Source organism: Delphinapterus leucas, chromosome 9 (genome assembly GCF_059928025.1).
Source record: "Delphinapterus leucas isolate spDelLeu-1000000601 "Yukka" chromosome 9, BTC_Dleu_Yukka2, whole genome shotgun sequence".
Taxonomy (NCBI): Eukaryota; Metazoa; Chordata; class Mammalia; order Artiodactyla; family Monodontidae; genus Delphinapterus; species Delphinapterus leucas.
In genome coordinates, this window is record NC_143137.1 from 14,260,568 (window position 1) to 14,281,438 (window position 20,871).

General features: G+C 48.8%; 1 protein-coding gene across 11 annotated transcripts in view; it reads left to right on the plus strand.

Moving 5' to 3' along the window:
* HIPK2 (homeodomain interacting protein kinase 2) overlaps positions 1-9,227 on the plus strand; it is a 196,828-nt gene extending 187,601 nt beyond the window's left edge. For all 11 annotated transcript variants that reach the window (XM_089917332.1, XM_089917331.1, XM_089917329.1 and 8 more), the window contains 2 exons: positions 95-228; positions 1,311-9,227. In XM_089917332.1, the coding sequence (XP_089773458.1) occupies positions 95-228; positions 1,311-1,772 (596 nt within the window). In that variant the 3' untranslated portion in view covers positions 1,773-9,227. The remainder of the gene's footprint in view (positions 1-94; positions 229-1,310) is intronic.
* Positions 9,228-20,871: the final 11,644 nt, after the last annotated feature.

Sequence of the window (20,871 nt, forward strand, 5' to 3'; positions counted from 1 at the left end):
TTGGAAGACCACTTGTTGTCCCCCAAGGAGTAGGGTCTTCCGGGCAGCTGAGGGCCTGTGACGGACCTGTGACCTTTTCCTCCTCCCAACACAGTCACCACCAGTCACCACTCGTCCTCCTACAAGTCCAAGTCCTCCAGCAACGTGACCTCCACCAGCGGTCTCTCTTCAGGGAGCTCATCTGGAGCCAGTGCCTACCGGCAGCAGCGACCTCTCAATCTCAGCCAGGTAAGCCCGCCCGACGGCCCCTCGCCAGGGGCACCAGGGTGGACCCTTGCCCACCTCCCGGAGATCCAGCCCCTCCCGTGGCGGCAGGAGGCGCCCCGAGTGACCTCTGTTGTTCTCGTTCTGCTGTGGGTCACCTTGGGGGAGGCGGATCCCCGATTCACAGAGAGCCGGCCCAAAGCAAAATGACTCGTCTGATGCTCCGAAGCACTTAGTGACGTGGTGCCAGAGCTTAAAATAGGCTGGCCCACGTCTTGCTATTTCGGCCCAGCAAAGGGTAAAACACTGCGTCTGGGTCCCATAGTCTGACCGTGCTGGGCCTAGTGAGTCATTACAGTGAAGGAGGCCTCCCACAGGGACCTCAAACCCAGGAAAAGAGCCGGAGGATTCGGAGAAGGTGGGTGACATTCAGGGGGAATGTAAACAAGACAGAGTCTCCACGGGCAGCGCTCAGCCTGTGTGTAGAGGGTCACTCAGGTCTGACTTGCAAAGTGGACTGCGGGCCCTGTTTCCTTAGAAGCTCAGAGGTAAGATAAGGGGGAGTTTGTGTTGAGAAGCCCTTCATCGGAAGCGGTGCCCCTGGCTGTAAACCGAGGCCGCGTCCGTGTCATGACTTAGGTTCTCCAGGTGAGAGAGGGCTGCTTCCTGTGTACCTGTGACCTCAGACAGCGAAGTGTCTGAGAGCCTGAAGTTTAGGGAGCAGGACTTCACGGTGAGAGAGAAAGGGGCTCCTTTCGACCCTTCACAGCTGCAGGATGCCCTTGGGGGACCTACTGGCTCCCGTTCCCTTTGCATCTGGCTCTGAGTGTCACCCAGCCCGGAGCATGGCTGGGCACGGCTCTCCTTCTCAGCCCAGGCTAATTGACATTTCGCGGGCGCGCGAGGGAGACGTCTTCTGTTACGCCTGCCGCTCCTCTCCCTCCGCCTCCCCCCCCCCCGCCCCCTCCTCCCCACCTTGCTCTCCTCCGCACTCCCCGCCTCTCCCTCCTCTCCCCCGCCCCTCGCGGTCTCTCCCGTGTGGTGCGCATGCGTGCGCGTGTCCAGCCCTGATGACGCAGCCCTCTCCTGGTGCTTCTCCCCTCCAGGCTCAGCAGCACATCACCGCAGATCGCACGGGGAGCCACCGACGGCAGCAGGCCTACATCACCCCCACGATGGCCCAGGCGCCATACTCCTTCCCACACAACAGCCCCAGCCACGGCACCGTGCACCCGCACCTGGCCGCCGCCGCCCACCTCCCCGCCCAGCCCCACCTCTACACCTACACGGCGCCCGCCGCCCTGGGCTCCACTGGCACCGTGGCCCACCTGGTGGCCTCCCAAGGCTCGGCGCGTCACACCGTGCAGCACGCCGCCTACCCAGCCAGCATCGTCCACCAGGTCCCCGTGAGCATGGGACCCCGGGTCCTGCCTTCGCCCACCATCCACCCGAGTCAGTATCCAGCCCAGTTCGCCCACCAGACCTACATCAGCGCCTCTCCAGCCTCCACCGTCTACACTGGATACCCACTGAGCCCCGCCAAGGTCAACCAGTACCCTTACATATAAACACTGGAAGGGGAGGGGAGGGGAGGGAGGATGGCCAGAGGGTAGGAGGGAGAGGAGGAGGGACGAGGGGGGAGCTGGGCTTTTTATACTGAAGGTTCCGCACAGAAACAATGCAAACGGGGCAGGGGAGGGGAGCAGAGGGCAGGGACGGGACACAAATGAAACTTGAACTAGGAAGTAGGAGGACTGAGAGCGGAGAAGAGAACATTTTAAAAAGGAAGGGATTTAAGGAGGGGGGGATATCTATGCTTTTTATTTTAAAAAAGAAAAAGAAAAAAAAAGAAAACGTCAGTAACAAAAAACCACAGCTCACGAACCCATTCTGCACCAGACTGGAAAGGAGAAGAAGAGAGCCACGGAAGATTCCAGAAATTGGGGGGGGGGGCGCCCAGTGTTTGAAGAACTTTATGAATTTTTCAAAGATTATTTTCATATGGCAGCAAGTGGCGTTTAAGAATTTGCTGTCAGGGACACCTGATACGAGTTTTAATCTATTGGATTAAAAATCCAATAGATTTTTAATGATTGAACGTAAGAATTAGGGATTTTTCCAGAACTCTAAAGGGTCAGCAACCGTCTAGAAAGGTCAGGCCATGGCCGGAGGAGGCTGGTATCTGGGGGCGGGTCCGGGGCTGGGGAAGCCCCGATCTGGCCCACTTGCTGGGAGCAATGGGGGCAGCCGGGCTGAAGGAGGACCCCTGGGAGAGGAGGGCACATTTTCTCTTTCTGAGCACTCTGGATAAATCCCTAAGCAATGATATTCCTCAAATGTCATTAATGTTTTTTTTCTTTTCTGAAGATTTCTTTTCTCTTTGAGTGCATCCCTCGTCACGTAGCTTAGGGCCCGCGGCGTCGCCGACACCCTGGTAGATGTCGCAGTCTGCACCTGTCTGTGCTACTTTGTGTTCACCCCCAACGATACCAAGAGACTATTCCTCAATGTAATTGCACAAGAAGAGCGATCTCACCTAGGCACGTGACCCGCGCCGTGGTCCAGGTGCACGCGCAGGTGCCCGCGGTGCCGCGCTCCTGTCCCCGGCACCGCCGCCGGCTCTCGCAGACTTGGTTTTACATCTTTCCCTCCTAGTGCCTTAGCGACCGGGGACGCGGTTGAGGGTTTACTTCCACGGTACTCCAAGAAGCCGGCTGAGGCGAGTCACATCATCTCAGCCCTTCTTCTGTGCTGTTGCAACATTTTACTCTGGTCTTTCCTCTTTTTTTTTTTTTTTTTTTTGGTTTGTTTAATTTCTATTTTATTTTAATACCTGTTGTCTTTCCTGGACTGTTTGCTAGCAGAGGGGTGTCAGGCAGCTGGCAGGGGCTAGGTGAGCCCATGGATCTGGAGAGAGATGTGCGAGATGGATGGTGGTGGGTGAATCTGACGATGGTGATGGCTTTGGATGACTTTTACTTTGGAGACAGAGCAAGAGAGACTCCCCACCCTGTACCCTCACCCAGTTCTGCCCCCAGGGTTGGGAGGGCAGGGGCTCTGCCATTCGTTGGGACCGCAGGTCCCATCTGTGTTTTAGGAATGTTGGCCTTGCCGGGCAGCCGCCTCCTTCCTGATGTAGAAGCATCAAAGGAGAGGAGCCACCTTCAGCCTCCAGCCCTGGCACAGCCTTCCTGTTGCTGTCCGCGGGATGGAGAGGAGAGAGGAGGCCTGGTAGCGGGCCCAGCCCCGTGTTCTCAGACTCGCGCCCCCCCCTCCGCCCCGCTTCACTCTCGCAGCCCTGCCCCCTCTCCTCTGGTTCCACCAGCTGTGTTTTGCTCTCACCGTTTTGCCGCGTCCTTCCCCCTGTAGACAGCCATCAGCCGTCGTTTGCTGCTGAATCGTTCCTCGAGTTACCCAGGCCTACCCAAGGAACGCCTTCGTTTTTGGTTTTTGAGGAGTCTGGTGGGCAGAGGCTAGAGGGACATTTATGAGGGTAACCATGTAGTCCTGTACTGCACTTTGGAAAACACTCCCATGGGCAGTTCAGTTTCCAAGGAAATTTGCCCTTTGCCCTCTTTGCACCTTTGATACATTCTGAAATTTTTCTCAGGCTTTGAACACTGGTGGGGATGAGGGCAGAGGGGTCACTCTGTCCATAGCAAATTATTCTTAAAATACGTGAATGTTGGGAAACGCTATCTGGTCATCAGTGGGACTTGAAAGGGTGGTCCTAATTGTTTGATTCTTGATGCCGAGTCCTTAACTGACCCCAAAGCCAAGTTTCCAGGGTGCAGAGAGACGGCTCTCAGTTTCAGACAGAAGTCCGTCCTCACCCTCCCTCACTTTCTGTCCTCGTTCTGTGGTCTCCCTTTACGATCGATCTACTGTGAAAGGTGTTTTTATCGTGATATCTGACCTAATTCAGTAACGAAGCCAAGCCCTTACCTTAGCTCTTAGCTGTGAAATGTGAAATAACTCTGGAAATTTCCCCTCTCCAAGCATAAATTCTACTTACCCTACAAAGAAATCGGTCCCCAGGTTGGAACCAGCCTAGTCCCAGCCTTAGGCCGGAAGGAAGGAAGGACACCATGTCCCACTCGAGGCAGGGCAAGCTCGGGCAGAGCCCCAGGTACCCAGCGGGCCCACCGGGGAGCCATTGGCAACAGGACAAGATTCTGTCCTCGTGGTGCCACGATCAATACGTCTTTATCCGGACATGGGGAAGTGCCGTCGTTCTGAGACAACAGAAACATGGCCCGTCCAGAGAGAGTGAGGGGAGGAAAGTCTTTGGAGGACATGTGAGCTCCCAGAGCCGCGCCAGCCTGGGGAACCATCTCTGTTCTGGACTCTTGGCATCCGGAGGGCAGCAGTGCCCCGTCCGATCTTCCCGCACCCAGTTACAGAAGTCTTGGCTGCAAAGGAGCCAGCATTTTTGCCTTATTGGGTAGCATCCTGGACCCTCTTGTACAGTTCACTTACAGCCCTTTCTAGATCTGATCTTTTATAGGAAAAGACAACATAGCCTTCCATTTTAAAGAAAATTATTTTGTCTACTTAGGTTGGAAGTTGCTCTTTCACCTGACATTTTCTTTCCTTTTCTTCCAGATCAGGAGTGAAAGTTTCTTGCTGCTCATAAAGATATTATTGTTCTAGTTATTTTGGTTGTTACCATTGTAATTATTATCATAATCATCATTTTGATATTTTAGTTGGGGTTTTAAAATGCACATTTATTCCAAGTATCTTTGTGTTTTCTCTTTAATATTTAAATTTATTTTATTATATCTGTGAGTATCTGAGTAAACAGGAGGGACGTGCAGATGTCTAGTTTTGTCAGACCAAAAAACAAAAAAAAGGAAAGGAAAGATCCAGGAATTAGGAAAATGTCAAGAAAGATCCACCACGGAACAAAAGTTTGAAGAATCAAAGCCTTTATCTCTATACAGGTCAAATTGGGCTCTGGACAACATGGTCCATGGTCACCATCAATACTGTATTTTTCTAGATTCTCAGTGGCCTGAGAGGAGATCTGAGGAGGCATCTCATGGGCTGAACCCTTAGCCGTGGTCCTCTCCCATGTTCCCTGCGCTTCTGAAGCCTGCTAAATAGATCCCGGGCATGCCTCGCGTCTGATACTGACCTGTCAAGCAAAAAAAAAAAAAAAAATATTCCCCTCTGCCCAGAGCTGACTCAGCCCCTTTCCCAAATGTCCCCCCTTTTCCCATCAACACACCAGGAGTATGGCTTACATCCTTCAGTGCAGAGATAACTGACCCCTCCTAGAAGCCACTGGAGGTAAACAAGCTGATGGAAGGTGCTAGGCAGGTGGTACCTTCCCCTGGGAAACGTCAGCCTCCCCTCCTCTCACTAACCACACTGCCCACTTCTTCAGTGCCCCCCAAACCCCGGTACATGTTCTCAGCACACAATTGTAGGGACAAACTATGGAGCCCAAAAAAAGGTGGGGGGTTAATAGGAGACCAGAGGAACACTGACGAAAGTCCAGCAGCTCCTTGGACATTGCAGGCTGCTGCCCCCGTGAAATAGTTGGCCGACGGAGGGGCACAGTGGGGCCTCGAGCCAGGCCCACGGGGCTCCGACTGTGCCCCTTAGGGCATGGTGCTGTGTGCCATGGGCTTTTTAAATCAGCTTGAGGTGCCTACACGCTACCCACCAAACCCAGAAACTGCCGGGCCCCGGGTGGGTAAAGGAAGGTCTGGAATGGCTGGCTTCACTGAAGCTAATGAAGGAAGATGCCAGGCCATGCCCAGCCCAGAGCCGCTCAGCAAACATTAGCGCCCTCCCCGAGTCGCTATCTGCCTTCCTCTTCCAGCCGAGCACAGAGCTGTGGTTCCGAAGCCCCAGGAGAAGACCCCAGTGGGAGAGGCCAGCCCCTGCGTGGGCTTCCTTAGCATCTGCCCCAGCTCCCATCCTGCCCCCCAACTCCGAGTCGCCCTGGCAAATAGGATGAATAAAAGGCTGCCCGTCCCTAAGACCCAGCTCTCATGTAGAGGAATGCAGACCTAGTCTTTATTTAGATCACAAACAACTTAGAACATCATGTGCTCTGGAATTGACTCCACCTGTCTTTACTGAGGAAACGTGGTTAAGGCTAAAAGGGAAGGTTGAAAAGGACCGGGCAAGGTGAACCTCATAACTGGAGCCTTAGGAACCGCAGGTTGATTTGCTTCTGCTCGGTGGGGTCTCGCAGACCCCTCTGGGTATTTGCACCCGTATCTCTGCGCTTAGTGCCTCTTCCGTGATGTCTTGGCTGTTTCCAAGGAGAGGGGTGAGCAGGCCGATGGGTGCGAGAGTCTGAGGCTTGGTGCCAGTTAATACTGTGAAGTGGAACATGTGGTTGATGGAGTGCAGAGGGAAGAGAAGGGTTGGGGTCAACCAGCGGTTGTCTCCTGGACTGTATTTGCATTCCGGCCTTACTGGCGGTGGGTGGCTGGCGGGCTGTGGGAGCCAGCTGGCCTTGTCCTCTTCACCCTGGAAGACTCAACCCGCCCAAACACCAGATTGTGGGATGTAAGGAAGGGAAGGTGAGATCAGCCCAGCTGCTAACGGGCGGATTTCCCTTGACCAGACCTCTGCTGTCGCAAACACTCATTCTGGAGCAAGCTCGGTGGAGGATTTGGGTTGTGTGAGTGCGTGTGAGTGAGCGGAGCGGACTTTCGTGGAAACTGGAGGAAGGAGATGAGGAGGTTTACGGAGCTATTGCTGATGGGCTGTGGTTGGTGAAACGCGGTGCGCCGACGGGCTCGCCCCAGCTTTCCCCACGGGTTCTCTGGCGCTGGGGCGGGGTAGGATGTGGGGCTCTCGCTGGCCCGTTCAACAGCTGCTGGGACAGAAAACAGAAGAGGAAAGCGAGGTGCCCCCAAGCAGCAGGGAGGGCGCGCGGCAGAGAGGCCGGGGCTCCTTCCGCAGGTCGCGGGCCTCACCGGGTGCCGCTCAACGCCAGCCCAAGCAATTCTGCCAGGAAATATGCCAGCCAGGGCCATGCATGCTTCCCTCCCTTTTCTTCTCTGTCTTTTCCTTCTGGTGTGTCTTACAGATTTCAGATGGGGAAGCCTCAGAGTTGAGCAGGCCCGAGCTGTCCTAACCAAATTGGAAAGGAAAGTGAAAGTCTTCCTTTCTTTAGCCAAAGAACCCTTCTCAAAGACACCCCAGATATGGACAGAGTGGCGTTCCTCTCCCGGCAATAATGACTTTGTCAGAGATGCGATCCCATTTGTCTCTCTCTTTCGTCTCTATCCTCACTTGGAATTTTTTTTTTTTTTTTTTGCTTTTATTTTAAAACTGTGCTCATCTTGTAAGAGGAGTGGAGGTTCATAACTCTAAATGCTGCTGCTGTTGGGAAACTGGAGGCACCGCACAGATCTGTGGGCTTAACTAACTTCACGTTACCTCGGGCATCAGCCAGAGCAGACCTTCTGCCAGGAGGTGCGGCCGCATCAGGGTCCGGTGCACGCTGGGGCCGGACTCGGGGTGTCAGTGCTTTGCTGCCTTAGGACGCTCACTTCTGATCTCCACAGACTGGACTCAGTGGAGAAGTGGAGACGGTGAAATGACATTTAAACGCAGTAGAAACCTTTTGGAGGCTTTCGGCGCCCTCGCTCACTAGAGCGACCCAACTTAGGAAAGGCTGCTCACATCCTTCCTGCAGCTTCCAGAAGCCCAGGAGAGCCAGCTTCAAGCCAGTTCTTCCCTTGAGACCCAGTGAGAATTTACAGAGAAGCGACCCTCCTGTGGGGTACGCTTGCTCTGGGTACCTCTACCAGCAGGGAGCTTCCTGATGCCCCAGCTTGACTCCTGCAAGCCTTCGAGAGCCCCTAATCACAGGCCCTTGCATTAGAATGCTACGTTGACTATCTCTTCTTGGTAAAACTTGTCACATCCCTCCAGTGAATAAGAGCCGCCATTTGCTGAGTGCTTTCAGTACTCCAGGCTCGTGCCAAGCCCTGTGTGAGCTCGTGGCGCCCTCAGATCCACGCCATTTACGACACCCCCTCCCCCATTTACAGAGGAAGGAGTTGATGAGACAGCTGACCCTCTAAGAAAGCAGCATGCGTTAAAGGAAAGAAAATACCATGGTGGCCCCAAATCCCCAAGTTTCTAGTGAAGTTTTTTGTTAATCAGACCTTTACTAAAATATGAATTGTTTCACTTCTTAAATTAGCATCAGTAAGTGGCCTCGTGTTTCTGATGAACCATCTAATGATGTTCCCATTGATTGTGTGCCAAACACTGTTCTGACAGTCGCTCACGTTTATCCCATGTCCTTCCGTCTTCATAACGACCCCATGAAATCTGCAGTACTAGTCCCTTTACAGATGAGGTAGCTGGCTTGGTGAGCTGGTAACCAGCCTAGGATCACACAGCTAGTAGGGGAGCCTAGCCTTGAACCTGGGCCTGCCCAGCTCCAGAACCGAGCTCGCAGACACCAGCCTTGGCTGTCTTCTAGGTGTGTGAGCGAAGAAAGGTCTCGAAGGAATGTTGCCCCGTGCCACCCCTGCCCCATGCGTGGAACTCAGCAGAAGGTCTGTGTGTAGAGAGAGTCCTGAATTGGATCCAAACAGCAGGGGCAGAATTAGTTTGACTTTTAGAGAAAATCTTAGGGGAGTTTCTTGATTCATAGTAGAGTTCATTTTCTATTCCTTTCCAGTGTACCAATTAGCTTTAGTAGTGCTGCTACAACAAACTCTTATAAGAGTGAAGAAAAAAAAAGTGTTCTTTTCTTTAAAAAAGAAAATAATTTTTTTTCTTGCTTATAGTTAATTCTAGAAAGGCAATACTAAAGGTATATATTTTTTTCAAAATGCTATTTTTTACTGCACTGATAAATATGACAACTCTGGTCTCTGTAATCGATCCACTCTTCAGCTCTGGGTAGAACCAGATGCGGGATTCACACCAAATTTGTAAATACCGTATGTGGGTCTGGTGTCCAGGAACTGTTTTCTTTGTGCTTAAAAAAAAAAAAAAAAAAAAAAAAAAAAAAAAAAAAGAAGAAGAAGAAGGAGAAAGACAAGATGACTTTCAGAAAGAGGAACAAAGTTTTCTTTCGAGATAGTCTTCTCAAAGAAATGGAAAGCAACAGTTGTGTAAACTGAGAAAAGCTAGCCAACTTTCAGGAGATAAGGAAGGAGAGTCTCTTGCCGAGGCATGAGATTAATAGTAACACAGAAGATTTTTACTTTGCTTGAAAGGTGGCGAGAATTTAGAAATGCTTTAGGACTAGATTTTTAATTTTTTAGAAAACTATCACCATTTGTTATGAAACATCTCCTCAGTTGTTTGGGGTGGGGTTTTCGTTTCTTTTTTTACTTTAAAAACTACTTTATTGACTGGCTCCAGGCATGTTTGCCTAAATTCTTAGGTAGTTTACACAAGTTCTAGAATCTTCTAGAACTTAAATTCCATTGGAAGCAAACCCAGCTGATCAGAATTTGAGATCCTGGTTGGTTTCACTCAATAGGTATTCTGGAATTCTGACAGAACACCTAAAGATTTTTTTAAAGAAGGTTTTAGATACATTATCTTACACAAACTGTGACCTGATGGCAATAATTACCTCAAATGTGGGCATTCATCCTGGTTATAGCCTTTTTTGAAATCATGTAGCCAGCTTGATCTTGGGATTTAAAAGACTATGAACTCTGTGTGGGCTGAAAATAACGATTAATGCACACCCTGGTCATTGTTGCTTAAGTGAACTCTGAAAATAGGTAATCTTTACAACAAAAATGGAACCAAGGAAGAGATTATTCCTTGTGTTTTGTAATCAAATGTGATTTTCAAATGCACATGTTAAGTATATATGTTTTTAGCTACTGTAAAATGCTGTTAGGCTTCTAAGATATCAAGAGAGTCACATTTTAAAACGCGTGAACTAAATAATTGACTGTGGATACTTAAGCATATTTCTGGCTACGTTTTATAGTTAAAGTGTTTTATAGTTTACATGTAAACTGGTACTTTTTAAAGAAAATTTCTGTTTATAACTGACATCTTCAAACCCCAGCAATTTCGCCTCTTTAGTTGGAGGCCACGTTCCCCCAAGGCACCCCAAGGCAGGTGTGTTCTACCCGTACTGTTGTGTAGCCTTCCATATTACTGGTTTCCATGGGAACGTGAGAGAATGTGAAAGGATTTCCAGGTCGAGCAGGGAAGGGGTGAGTCCACAGCCTGGGCCAGATGCGAAGATCTCGTGCCACGTTGTATCCACACTGGTCGTCAAGGCCTTCTCTTTGACATCTTGGAAGAGGCAGAGAGAACAGATACCTGGTTTGTTGATTCTGTCTTGATTTGAATGTTTAATTTATTCATCGGTCCACTGACTTCCAGTCACCGGGCAGTAGAAGACACTGGGATTCAGGTGGCCCCGAAGGTACAGCTGCTATTTCTGGGCCCCCAGCAATATTCTGATTGGCGTTTTGCAGGGGAGAGTCATACACCCCTGTGCCCATATTTATTGGTTGGGTTTTCCATCTATCTGCTGTCATTTATTCCTTTTCTCCTTTAAAACAAAGTAAGTGTAAAAGGTTGTGTTTCCTTTTCACTCTTTGTCAAACTTCGTTTTAAAGCCTAGGTCATTAGGAGGTGGGATCTAGATTTTTTGCTAGAGATTGTAAGTGCTGCTGAGTGGGGGAGGAGGGGACTGGGGACCGAGGGGCAATGGGGGTGGGGGGAGGAGCAGTGAGATACGTCCGAGTAGAGGTCATAATTGAGAGGGCCCACCACCATGATGCAGGAGCCAGTTTCCCTAAGAGTTTTGGTTCATTTCTTCTTTTCTCTTGTGCCACAACCTTGGTGCAGAGGACCTGCTGTGATCTGAAGGGCATTCCTTTAGCAGATAACACCTTGAAAACTGCAGAACACCTGGGACCAGGGAACGAACTGGTTGGTGGTTGTTTTTAATGCATTTGCTTTTTCGCTGTGAACTCTGTTGACAGTATGCTCTTATCACAGTTTTTGGTTGGAAATGTCATTGTAAAATATTTTTCATCTTGCCCCTCCTAATTATCCTCTGCTTTCCTCTGTTTGGTTTTTTCCCTTTGATTTGATTAACCAAATGAATTTTATGTCATGGTCTTTGGGGCTTAATCATATTTTTTAAAAATAAAGGTATAGAAATTGGCTTTTTTTTTTTTAAGTAGATACGCTGTATCTGAAAAAGGACTCTGCCCTCGCTCTCTGGTTGCCTTTCAGCCAGCCTCCACACGAGCCTCCTGGCACTCCCTCCCCTCTTCTTGTGTTGGGTCACTGCCCCCGTGGCCACCTTGGCCTCTGCCCTGCTGTCACCACAGCCCCGTGCCCAGGCACCCAGGACTCCCAGGAAGCTCTCAAGAGCCAGGAAGAAGGACCCACTTAGACTTGTGAGTGGTGGTCTTGCCTCCCTGTTAGATACTCGCCTGCTTGGTTGAAGGGGCAATGGATTTACTATTATTGTTGTTATTGTTATTATTATTATTATTTTAATAGTTTGGCTCAGGAAGAACTTGGGAGATGGAAAGTGACTTGACCACGCCCATCCTTCGTAGCTTTCTGTGACTTATGGATGGAACCTAAAGTGTCCCCACCTCACCCCACCCTCCTCCCTTCCTGCAGATATTCCTGTTCGCCGTCACCGCGGCGCATGGTTTCTCCCCCACCGTCTCACTCCCCCTGTCACCTTTCACCCTTTCACTGTTGTGTTACTGCTCATTTAAAGCTTTCGTCTGTGGCTTTCCCAGGGCACAATCATTTCTGGCCCCCAAAGCATCTCCTCATCCTCCTTCTGTGCGTTTTTTTTTTAACCAAATGAAGTAGACCAGGAAGTCATACTTTGGGGCAGCAGAGTTTCCAGTCTAGTAGAATCACTGTATAGTTGTAGATGCTGATATATATGCTTGTGTATATATATATCAAACCAAATTTCTGATAGGAAAAGTATAGCTTTACGGATGAAGGGGGGAGAGGAGCTTTTAGAAGTCGGAGTCAGCGTTGGGTGGTGGATGGGGGGAGCCCAGGGCGGCCCAGGCTGCACCTTCGCACGTGGCCTGAGGCCGGGCGCCGGGCCCCGGCCACCACCCTGCCACAGTGGAGGCAGGTGGCCCCAGAGGGGAGCCGCTGCTCTCTCTGGGTCCCTAGCGACAAGGGCACAGGTGAGTGAGGGGGCAGCACATCAGGATGACTGGAATTTTCCGTCCTGTTTTGCTTTGACCACATGTATTGAGCTGCAGCCTCTGATATCATATCACGTCTCCAAAAATGGTGTCCATTAGGATGGGAAGAGAACGGATCTGTAGAAATGTTTACCTTTCAACTGCCCACAAATTCAGGACACCCTGGATAGAAAGCCGCACTCCCCAGAACGAGAGCAGGGAAGAGGAGGCCCGGTGAGGCTCGGTCACCGGTCCCAGGAACGCCGTTCCTCCCCAGGGCCATCTCGCCCGGATCTTTCTCTACCAGGTCATCTCAGCTCAATTACCCTATGGAAGCCCTGGCCTGTTGTGTTCCTTCACTGTACGGTTTCTGTAATAAAAAGTGTTAATCCATGTTAATCTTTGTGAAAATTATTGCGTGCAACAGTATTTTCTCGTGTACCTCTTTTTCCTATGTGAATTGTCCCTCTTCTCTTTTTTTATTTATAAATGTCTACTTTTTTAAAAAGACAAACCAATGTGTTGTAGGCCTATATGTAACCTATCCCTTAGTCTCATATTATAGGTATAAGAATGGATATTTTACTTGGCTTTAGAATGTTTTACAAGAAAAATAATTCTTAACTGATCAAGTCCTTGCTACTAAAATGCTTGTGTTTTTCATCATGACGTCGTGTGCTTCTAAATTAATGATCATTTTCGTTGTAGAAAAATGGAGTGAATTTATATTAGTCTTGGAAACTAATAATAGCATTGTAAATTTATGAGATGATTTTAACAGAAAAAAATTATAGAAGAATATAGTTATTTTAATTGTAATATTACTAACTGTAGGGTGAGAAAGGGGGGTCCCGTTGTGGTGAACTATGTTATAGCTTGTTACTTACAGTTTCTTTTTGATCATTTTTTCGGTCTCTGAGGTGAAACGAGTTATTAATTAAAATTTGTAAACTCACATATGCATATTGTATATGTGTAGAAATGTAATCACACTGTCTTGGAATTACATTAAACTGTTTGGAATCACTGTTCACTCAGCCTGGCATGCTTGTTTATTCTAGAACCAGACCAGTTCTGAGGCTACAGAGGTTATCGTTACCAGCCACATCTTTTGTAAGTTATTTAGCCCTCCGGAAAGTATTCAATACCTCTGAACATGTTCACAACCCACCACTGCATTTAAAATTTGCCACTATGTGTGGCGGTAGAGGGCGGGCTTTGAGGTCGTTTCACTACCTGCTCCCGGGCAGCTGGGCGGAGGGCGGGGAGCATGCTCACTGCCACTAACTCTCCCGAGCCGTTCCAACCCCCACGGCTCCCCAGCTCCATCTGTGAGGCCTAAGGCGTTGCCGTCACCTGCCATCCGAAGAGCTTCCCAAGTTCATCCCGGATCTGGGTGCGGAGCCGCCATCCTCTCACGGGCCTTGCCCTCTCAGGAGACTTAAGTGCCAGGCAGCCTCTAGCTCGCCGGCCTCACCACCAGGTCCTCCCCGGAACGGCCCACCGGAGCTCCACCACGGTGAGTCACCATCCCCTCTGACGGCCTTCTCACCCTTCCAACAGTTTTTGTGGGTTTTTTTTTTTTTCGGTACGCGGGCCTCTCACTGTTGCGGCCTCTCCCGTTGCGGAGCACAGGCTCCGGACGCGCAGGCTCAGCGGCCATGGCTCACGGGCCCAGCCGCTCCGCGGCATGTGGGATCCTCCCGGACCGGGCCACGAACCCGCGTCCCCTGCATCGGCAGATGGGCTCTCAACCACTGCACCACCAGGGAAGCCCCAGCAGTCATTTTTTTAAACATTATTGCTATTGTGGTGAAGTCAGTACATAACATAAAATTTACCATTTTACCCACTTTAAAGTGTACTGTTAGAGGGACTTCCGTGGCAGTCCAGTGGTTAAGACTCCAAGCTCCCAATGCAGGGGACACGGGTTCCATCCCTGGTCAGGGAACTAAGATCCCGCATGCCACGGGGCGCGGACAAATAAATCAATAAATCAATTGTACTTCAATAAAAAATAAAATAAAAATTTTTTAAATTTTTTAAATAAAGTGTACCGTTAGTGGCATTAATTAAATTCACAGTGTTGTGCAAACATCACCACGAGCTCTTTCTAGAAATGTCATCATCCCAAACAGACTCTCTGTGCCCATTAAACCATAACTCCCCATTTCCCCTTCTGTTTGGCAGCCACCCTTCTACTTTCTGTCTCTGAATTTCCCTTCTCTAGCTACATCATTTAAGTGGAATCGTACAATATTTGCCCTTTTATGTATGGCTTATTTTACTCAACAGTGTTTTCAAGGTTCATCTATTTATCTTATAGCGTATATCAGGATTTTATTCCTTTTTAAGTCTGACAGCATTCCATCGTATGTATACACATTTGTTTATCCGTTCGTCTGTTGATGGGTAAGTGAGTGGTCTCCACCTTTTGGCTTCTGTGAATCATGCTGCTTGAACACTGGTGTGTAAAGCATCTGTGCCCCAGCTTTCAATTCTTTAAGACGTAACACCTGCAAGTGGAATTGCTGCATTGTATGGTAATTCTTAACTTTTTGAGGAACTGCCACACTTTCCCACAGCGGCTGCACCATTTTAACACTCCCAGCAACTCCAATATCCTCACCCAGCCCTCTTATCCTGGCTTCCATGGCCAGTGTTCTCGGGCCTGAGGACTGCCAGGCTCCTGGGCCTGCCTTTTCTGTGCCCCCTGGTTTCACAAGGTCCCCAACCAGCCTAAACTCCACCCATCTTCTCAGCCATACCCTCCGCTCCCTGCTACCCACTTCAACCATCTACAGCTCTGCTTCTCCACCCAGACTCCCAGAACTGCGGGAACCTCGGGCCAGCGTCTGTGCTCATCCGCTCCATCTGTGGCTACTTGGAAACCCACCACTCTCTCCACCCCCAACCCTTACCCTCCAGAGTAACCCAGAGAAATCCAGGCCACCGCAGGGCTCCCTCAACCCCTCCCCTTCCCACAAACCTGTACCTCACACCTCTTTCTCCCTTCAGCCTCAGAGGAGTAAGGCCCTGCGCCCACCCCATCCCTTCCTGTATCCAGAGCTCTTTCTGTCAAGCATCCGCCCCCTACCTGGGATCCTCCTGCTTTTCTCACACCTGTGCCCTTCAAGAACCAGCCTGAGTCATTTTTCTGGGAGGCTCATCCTCAGGCTCCTGATGAGGTGGGTGTCCCTTGCCCAGGTTCCCAACCCCTTGTGCATAATTCTCATTATGCCATACTGTCAACCTTTCTTTCCTGATTTTCCTTCCCCATGGAACCACAGAATCCTTGCAGGTAAGGATTTGTCTTTCATCTCTATTTCTAGGGCATCTGTTACCCTGCCGGGCAGAGTAGGAGGTCAAGAAATATTTGGATAAATAAACTACTCAGCCCGTGTTATTGTCCAATCAACCCACCTTCCCCCCCTCCAAATTCCGTGTCTCCCAGAATTCAGGTAATACTAATAAACCCTAAATGCAGGCAAGGTTAAATGCAACTCAACCAAAATTCAAGTTCCATAAAAATCCATGCAAAAGATTTTGACAGAATTCGGAATGCTTCCAACATACTTTTTTTTTTTTTAAGTTAGAAATGCACTGCCAGGGATCCCAGTCCATGGAAATGGAGGGAGAAGCAGACCCTATATTCCAAGTGAGATAAGAGCGTGTCAACAGGGGAATGCAGTGCAGCTGTGTCTAAGGATCTAACCACCAGCGTCTCCAGCAAGTTATATGAATCTAAAGTGAAAAGACAAACGTATTGCGCTCAATATGTTCCTCCAAGCACATTCAATACTGGGGAAATTTAAAAAACAGATTCTTTCCTTGAACTGATAATGAACAGGAAGCAGAGTTCTAGACGCCCATAACAAGTGCTATTTCCCAGCAGAGCCAAGGAGCCCCTGGAGGAGGGCCAAGCCACAGATAGATGGTGCTCTCAGCCGGCAGCCAGCTCGGGACTCTGCCCACTGGGGCTTTGGCTTTGGGGGTAGGTGCTCCCACGTCACGAAGCTCCCCTTGCTTTGGGGGCACGTTGTTGTGTAGTGGATGTCCTGCCCAAGAGACGGTTCCAAACAGCCAGGTGTACTACATTTTTTTGTGAGAGTCTGACTTACATGTTTTCTAACTCTTCCCTCGAATAGCTAAGCTTAAGCGAATATCAATAAGTATAAAAGCAGAGACTACACTAAGAGCAAAGGGCAAATGTAACACTGGTGGGGTGGGTGTCCTCATGACCTCTTCACTGAGCGCAGTCCCTCCCTTCTGCCAGTACTCAGCTTTAACGAAGGAGCCTCGGACCCTCCCCCCTCCCACCTGGCACGCTTTAGGTCCAACTTGGTCCATGCAAACGGCCTCCAGTAGATCTTCCTTAGAAGATCTATGTTCCTTACACTGCCTGGCACTGCTTGAGGGTGGGAAAAAACCCACTGTTCAGCAACAACCCTAATCCTCACTCTGTAGGGAAGAAACAGCCAGGAGCGAGACAGTCCTCCAGTTCTGTGAGACTGAAACGGTGCGTGATGAGTCAAACCCACTCCACCTGTCTTCACTAATCACGATCGCTTTAACGCTTGCGTGTCCTCCAAGCCGCATGTAGCCCGAACAGCAAGAGCTTTGCCCGAGTTGTTTTCCAGGAACTTGGAGCTGCAGCTGCCTCTAGTTCAGCTTAGCCAGTTAAAACTGGATAGGACCGGCGATCCTCCAGCTGGGCACCTGCAGAGACCCGTAGGTTAGTTACGCCTGCGCCTGCGCAGAACCATGATTCCCGCACCTTTTTCCCATAACCTTTCCCCGTGCGCCCACGCTTCACACCACCCTGCTTCTTTATTCGTCATCCCGTGAATACGCCAAGCCCCTCGCCTTTGGGGAGGCAGGTTTGAGATCTGAGGTTTTTCTCCCATATTCTCTGCTCGGCTGCCTTGCGAAGAACCCTCTTTGCTGTGAACTTCGGCGTCTCAGCGTTTTGGCTGGCTGTGCGACAGCAGGACAAGGCTGGTTTGGTAAGGAGGCCATCTAATGCCCATTCTTTTTTTTGTTTTTAGAGCAGCTTGGGTACACTTTATTTTTTATTTTTGCGGCTGCGTTGGTCTTCGTTGCTGCGCGTGGGCTTTCTCTAGTTGTGGCGAGCGGGGGGGCGGGGGGGCTACTCTTTGTTGCGGTGCGTGGGCTTCTCCCTGCGGTGGCTTCTCGTTGTGGAGCACGGCCTCTAGGCGTCCGGGCCTCAGGAGTTGTGGCGTGTGGGCTCAGTAGTCGTGGCACGTGGGCTTAGTAGTTGTGTCTCGCGGGCTCTAGAGCACAGGCTCTGTAGTTGTGGTGCACGGGCTTAGTTGCTCCACAGCGCGTGAGATCTTCCCAGACCAGGGATCAAACCGGTGTCCCCTGCATTGGCAGGCAGATTCTTGTCCACTGCGCCACCAGGGAAGTCCTAATTCCCATTCTTAAGTGCTTTCTTTACACGCGCTGATCTATAGATGTGGTCTCTTCTACTGAGACACTTTGCATTTGACAGCACTTGTAAAACAACACTGGAGGGCAGATACCCTGTCAATAAACCACTTGATATCTGCTTCTATGTCTCTTTGTGTTCTGTTTCGATGTCTTCTTATGGCTTATTGCCATGGCTCTCAGACTCTTTATCTGCTGAAGACTAAGCCCGTGGACCAGGCTGCTTATAAGTGAACAAATTACCCATTAATAAAAGCCAGAACGAGAAGGAAAAAGTGGATGCTTGGAGGAAACCCTTCTAAGGGGGAAAAGATTGCCACAGGTCTTAAGATTGCACAGGCCAGTGAGTCAGTAGGAGAGAAAGCATTATCCATAGCAGAGCGATTCAGAGCATGACTCTGGAGTCAGCCATACTGGGGTTCAGTTCGAGGCTCTGTTGTTTATGACTGGGAGATCACTTAACCTCTCAAGCCTCAGTTTTCTTATCTGTAAAATGGGGATAATGCCACATGTGGCAAGGACTGGATGGATATTCCCCATAGCCATTTCCTGTTCTTGCTGAGTACAGGGCTAGATTATATTTCCTAGCTTTCTTTGCAGTTAAATATAACCAGACCTGACCCCTAAAACAAAACTCACATACTTTGATCCACACTCTCTCCCCTAAATTTCTGCCCACATGTGGAAGAGCTGATGAAGGACTCTGAAGAAGAAGCCCAGATCACTGATGATTTAATGGCCTCCTAATAAAACCACTTTGGACAAAACCACAAAAAGTAAGAAAGAAATCTTTTTATTATATTTAAGCCACTGAAATTTTAGGATTTTTTATACAGCAATTAACCTACCCTAATATAGACATTAGTTCCTGAAAGTGAGGTACGGCTGTAGCAAACAGCTAAAATAAAATACATGGTGGGCTTCCCTGGTGGCGCAGTGGTTGAGAGTCCGCCTGCCAATACAGGGGACACGGGTTCGTGCCCCGGTCCGGGAAGATCCCACATGCTGTGGCGTGGCTAGGCCTGTGATCCATGGCCGCTGAGCCTGTGCGTCCAGAGCCTGTGCTCCGCAACGGGAGAGGCCACAACAGTGAGAGGCCCGCGTACCAAAAAAAAAAAAAAAAAAAAAATACATGGCACTGGCTTAGCAGCTGGACAGAGAAATAAGGAAATTGATTTCAGGCGCTGGAATCATGGTGGCCCATGTTATGCTTTAATAAAAACATTGGATACACATGCAACTAAAAACCCTGTTCAGTCTACCAAAAAATCTAGAACTAACAAGCCAATCTGTAAGATTACAGGATAAAAGATCAGTGTACAAAAATTGATTCCGTTTCTTTTAATAGAATTTTTAAAGGTTGCATTCTGGGGCTTCCCTGGTGGCACAGTGGTTAAGAATCCGCCTGCCAATGCAGGGGGCACGGGTTCGAGCCCTCGTCCGGGAAGATCCCACATGCTGCGGAGCAACTAAGCCCATGTACCACAACTACTGAGCCTGCGCTCTAGAGCCCACGAATCACAACTACTGAGCCCATGTGCCACAGTTACTGAAGCCTGCGCACCTAGAGCCCGTGCTCTGCAACAAGAGAAGCCACCTTAATGAGAGGCCTGTGCAGCGCAACGAAGAGTAGCCCCAGCTCGCTGCAACTAAAAAAAAGAAAGCCTGCGTGCAGCAACGAAGACCCAACACAGCCAAAAATAAATTTATTTATGTATATATATATATATATATATATATATATATATATATAAAGGTTACATTCCATTTACAGTCATTACAAAATATTGGCTATCTTCCCCGTGTCGTAACATACATCCTTGTAGCCTATCTTACACCCAATAGTTTGTACCTCCCACTCCCCTACCCCTAGGGTGCCCCTCCCCCTCCTCTCCCCACTGGTAGCCATTACCAGTGTTTGTTCTCTATATCTGTGAGTCTGCTTCTTTTTTGTTATATTCACTAGTTTGTTGTATTTAGATTCCACGTATAAGTGATATCACACAGTATTTATTTCTCTGTTTGACTTATTTCACTTAGCATAATGTGCTCCAAATCCATCCAAGTTGCTGCAAATGACAAAATTTCGTTCTTTTTTGTGGCCATGTAATATTCCATTGCGTATATATACCACATCTTCTTTACCCATTCATCTGTTGATGGACATTTAGGTTGCTTCCATGTCTTGGCTATTGTAAATAGTGCTGCTATGAACATTGGGGTGCATTTATCTTTTCGAATTAGTGTTCTTGTTTTTGTTGGATATATACCCAGCAGTGGGATTGCTGGATCATATAGTAGCTCTATTTTTAGTTTAAGGAACCTCCATGCTGTCTTCCAAAGCAGCTGCACCAGTTTGCATTCTCACCAACAGTGTATGAAGGTTCCCTTTTCACCACATACTCGCCAACATTTGTTATTTGTGTTCTTTTTGAGGATAGCCATTCTGATCGGTGTGAGGTGATATCCCGTTGTGGTTTTGATTTGCATTTCCCTGATGATTAGTGATGTTAAGCACCTTTTCCTATGCCTGCTGACCATCTGCATTTACTCTTTGGAGAAATGTCTATTCAGTTATTCTGCCCTTTTTTTTAATCAGGTTGTTTGGTTTTTTTGATGTTGCTGTTTTGTATGAGCTGTTCATATATGTTGAATATTTATGAGCTATTTATATATGTTGGATATTAATTTCTTATTGGTCATATCATTTGCATATTTTCTCCCATTCGGTGGCTCATCTTTTTGTTTGGTTGATAGTTTGCTGTGCAAAATATTTTAAGTTTAATTAGACCTCACTTGTTTATTTTTTATTTCCTTTACTTTAGGAGATGGATCCAAAAACATATTGCTGCTATTTATGTCAAAGAGTGTTCTGCCTATGTTTTTCCTCTAGGAGTTTTATAGGATCCTGTCTTACATTTAGGTCTTTAATCCATTTGGAGTTTGTTTTTGTACATGGTGTTAGAGAATGTTCTAATTTCAGACTTTTACATGCAGCTGTTCAGTTTTCCCAGCACCACTTATTGAAGAGACTATCTTTTCTCCATTGTATATTCTTGCCTCTTTT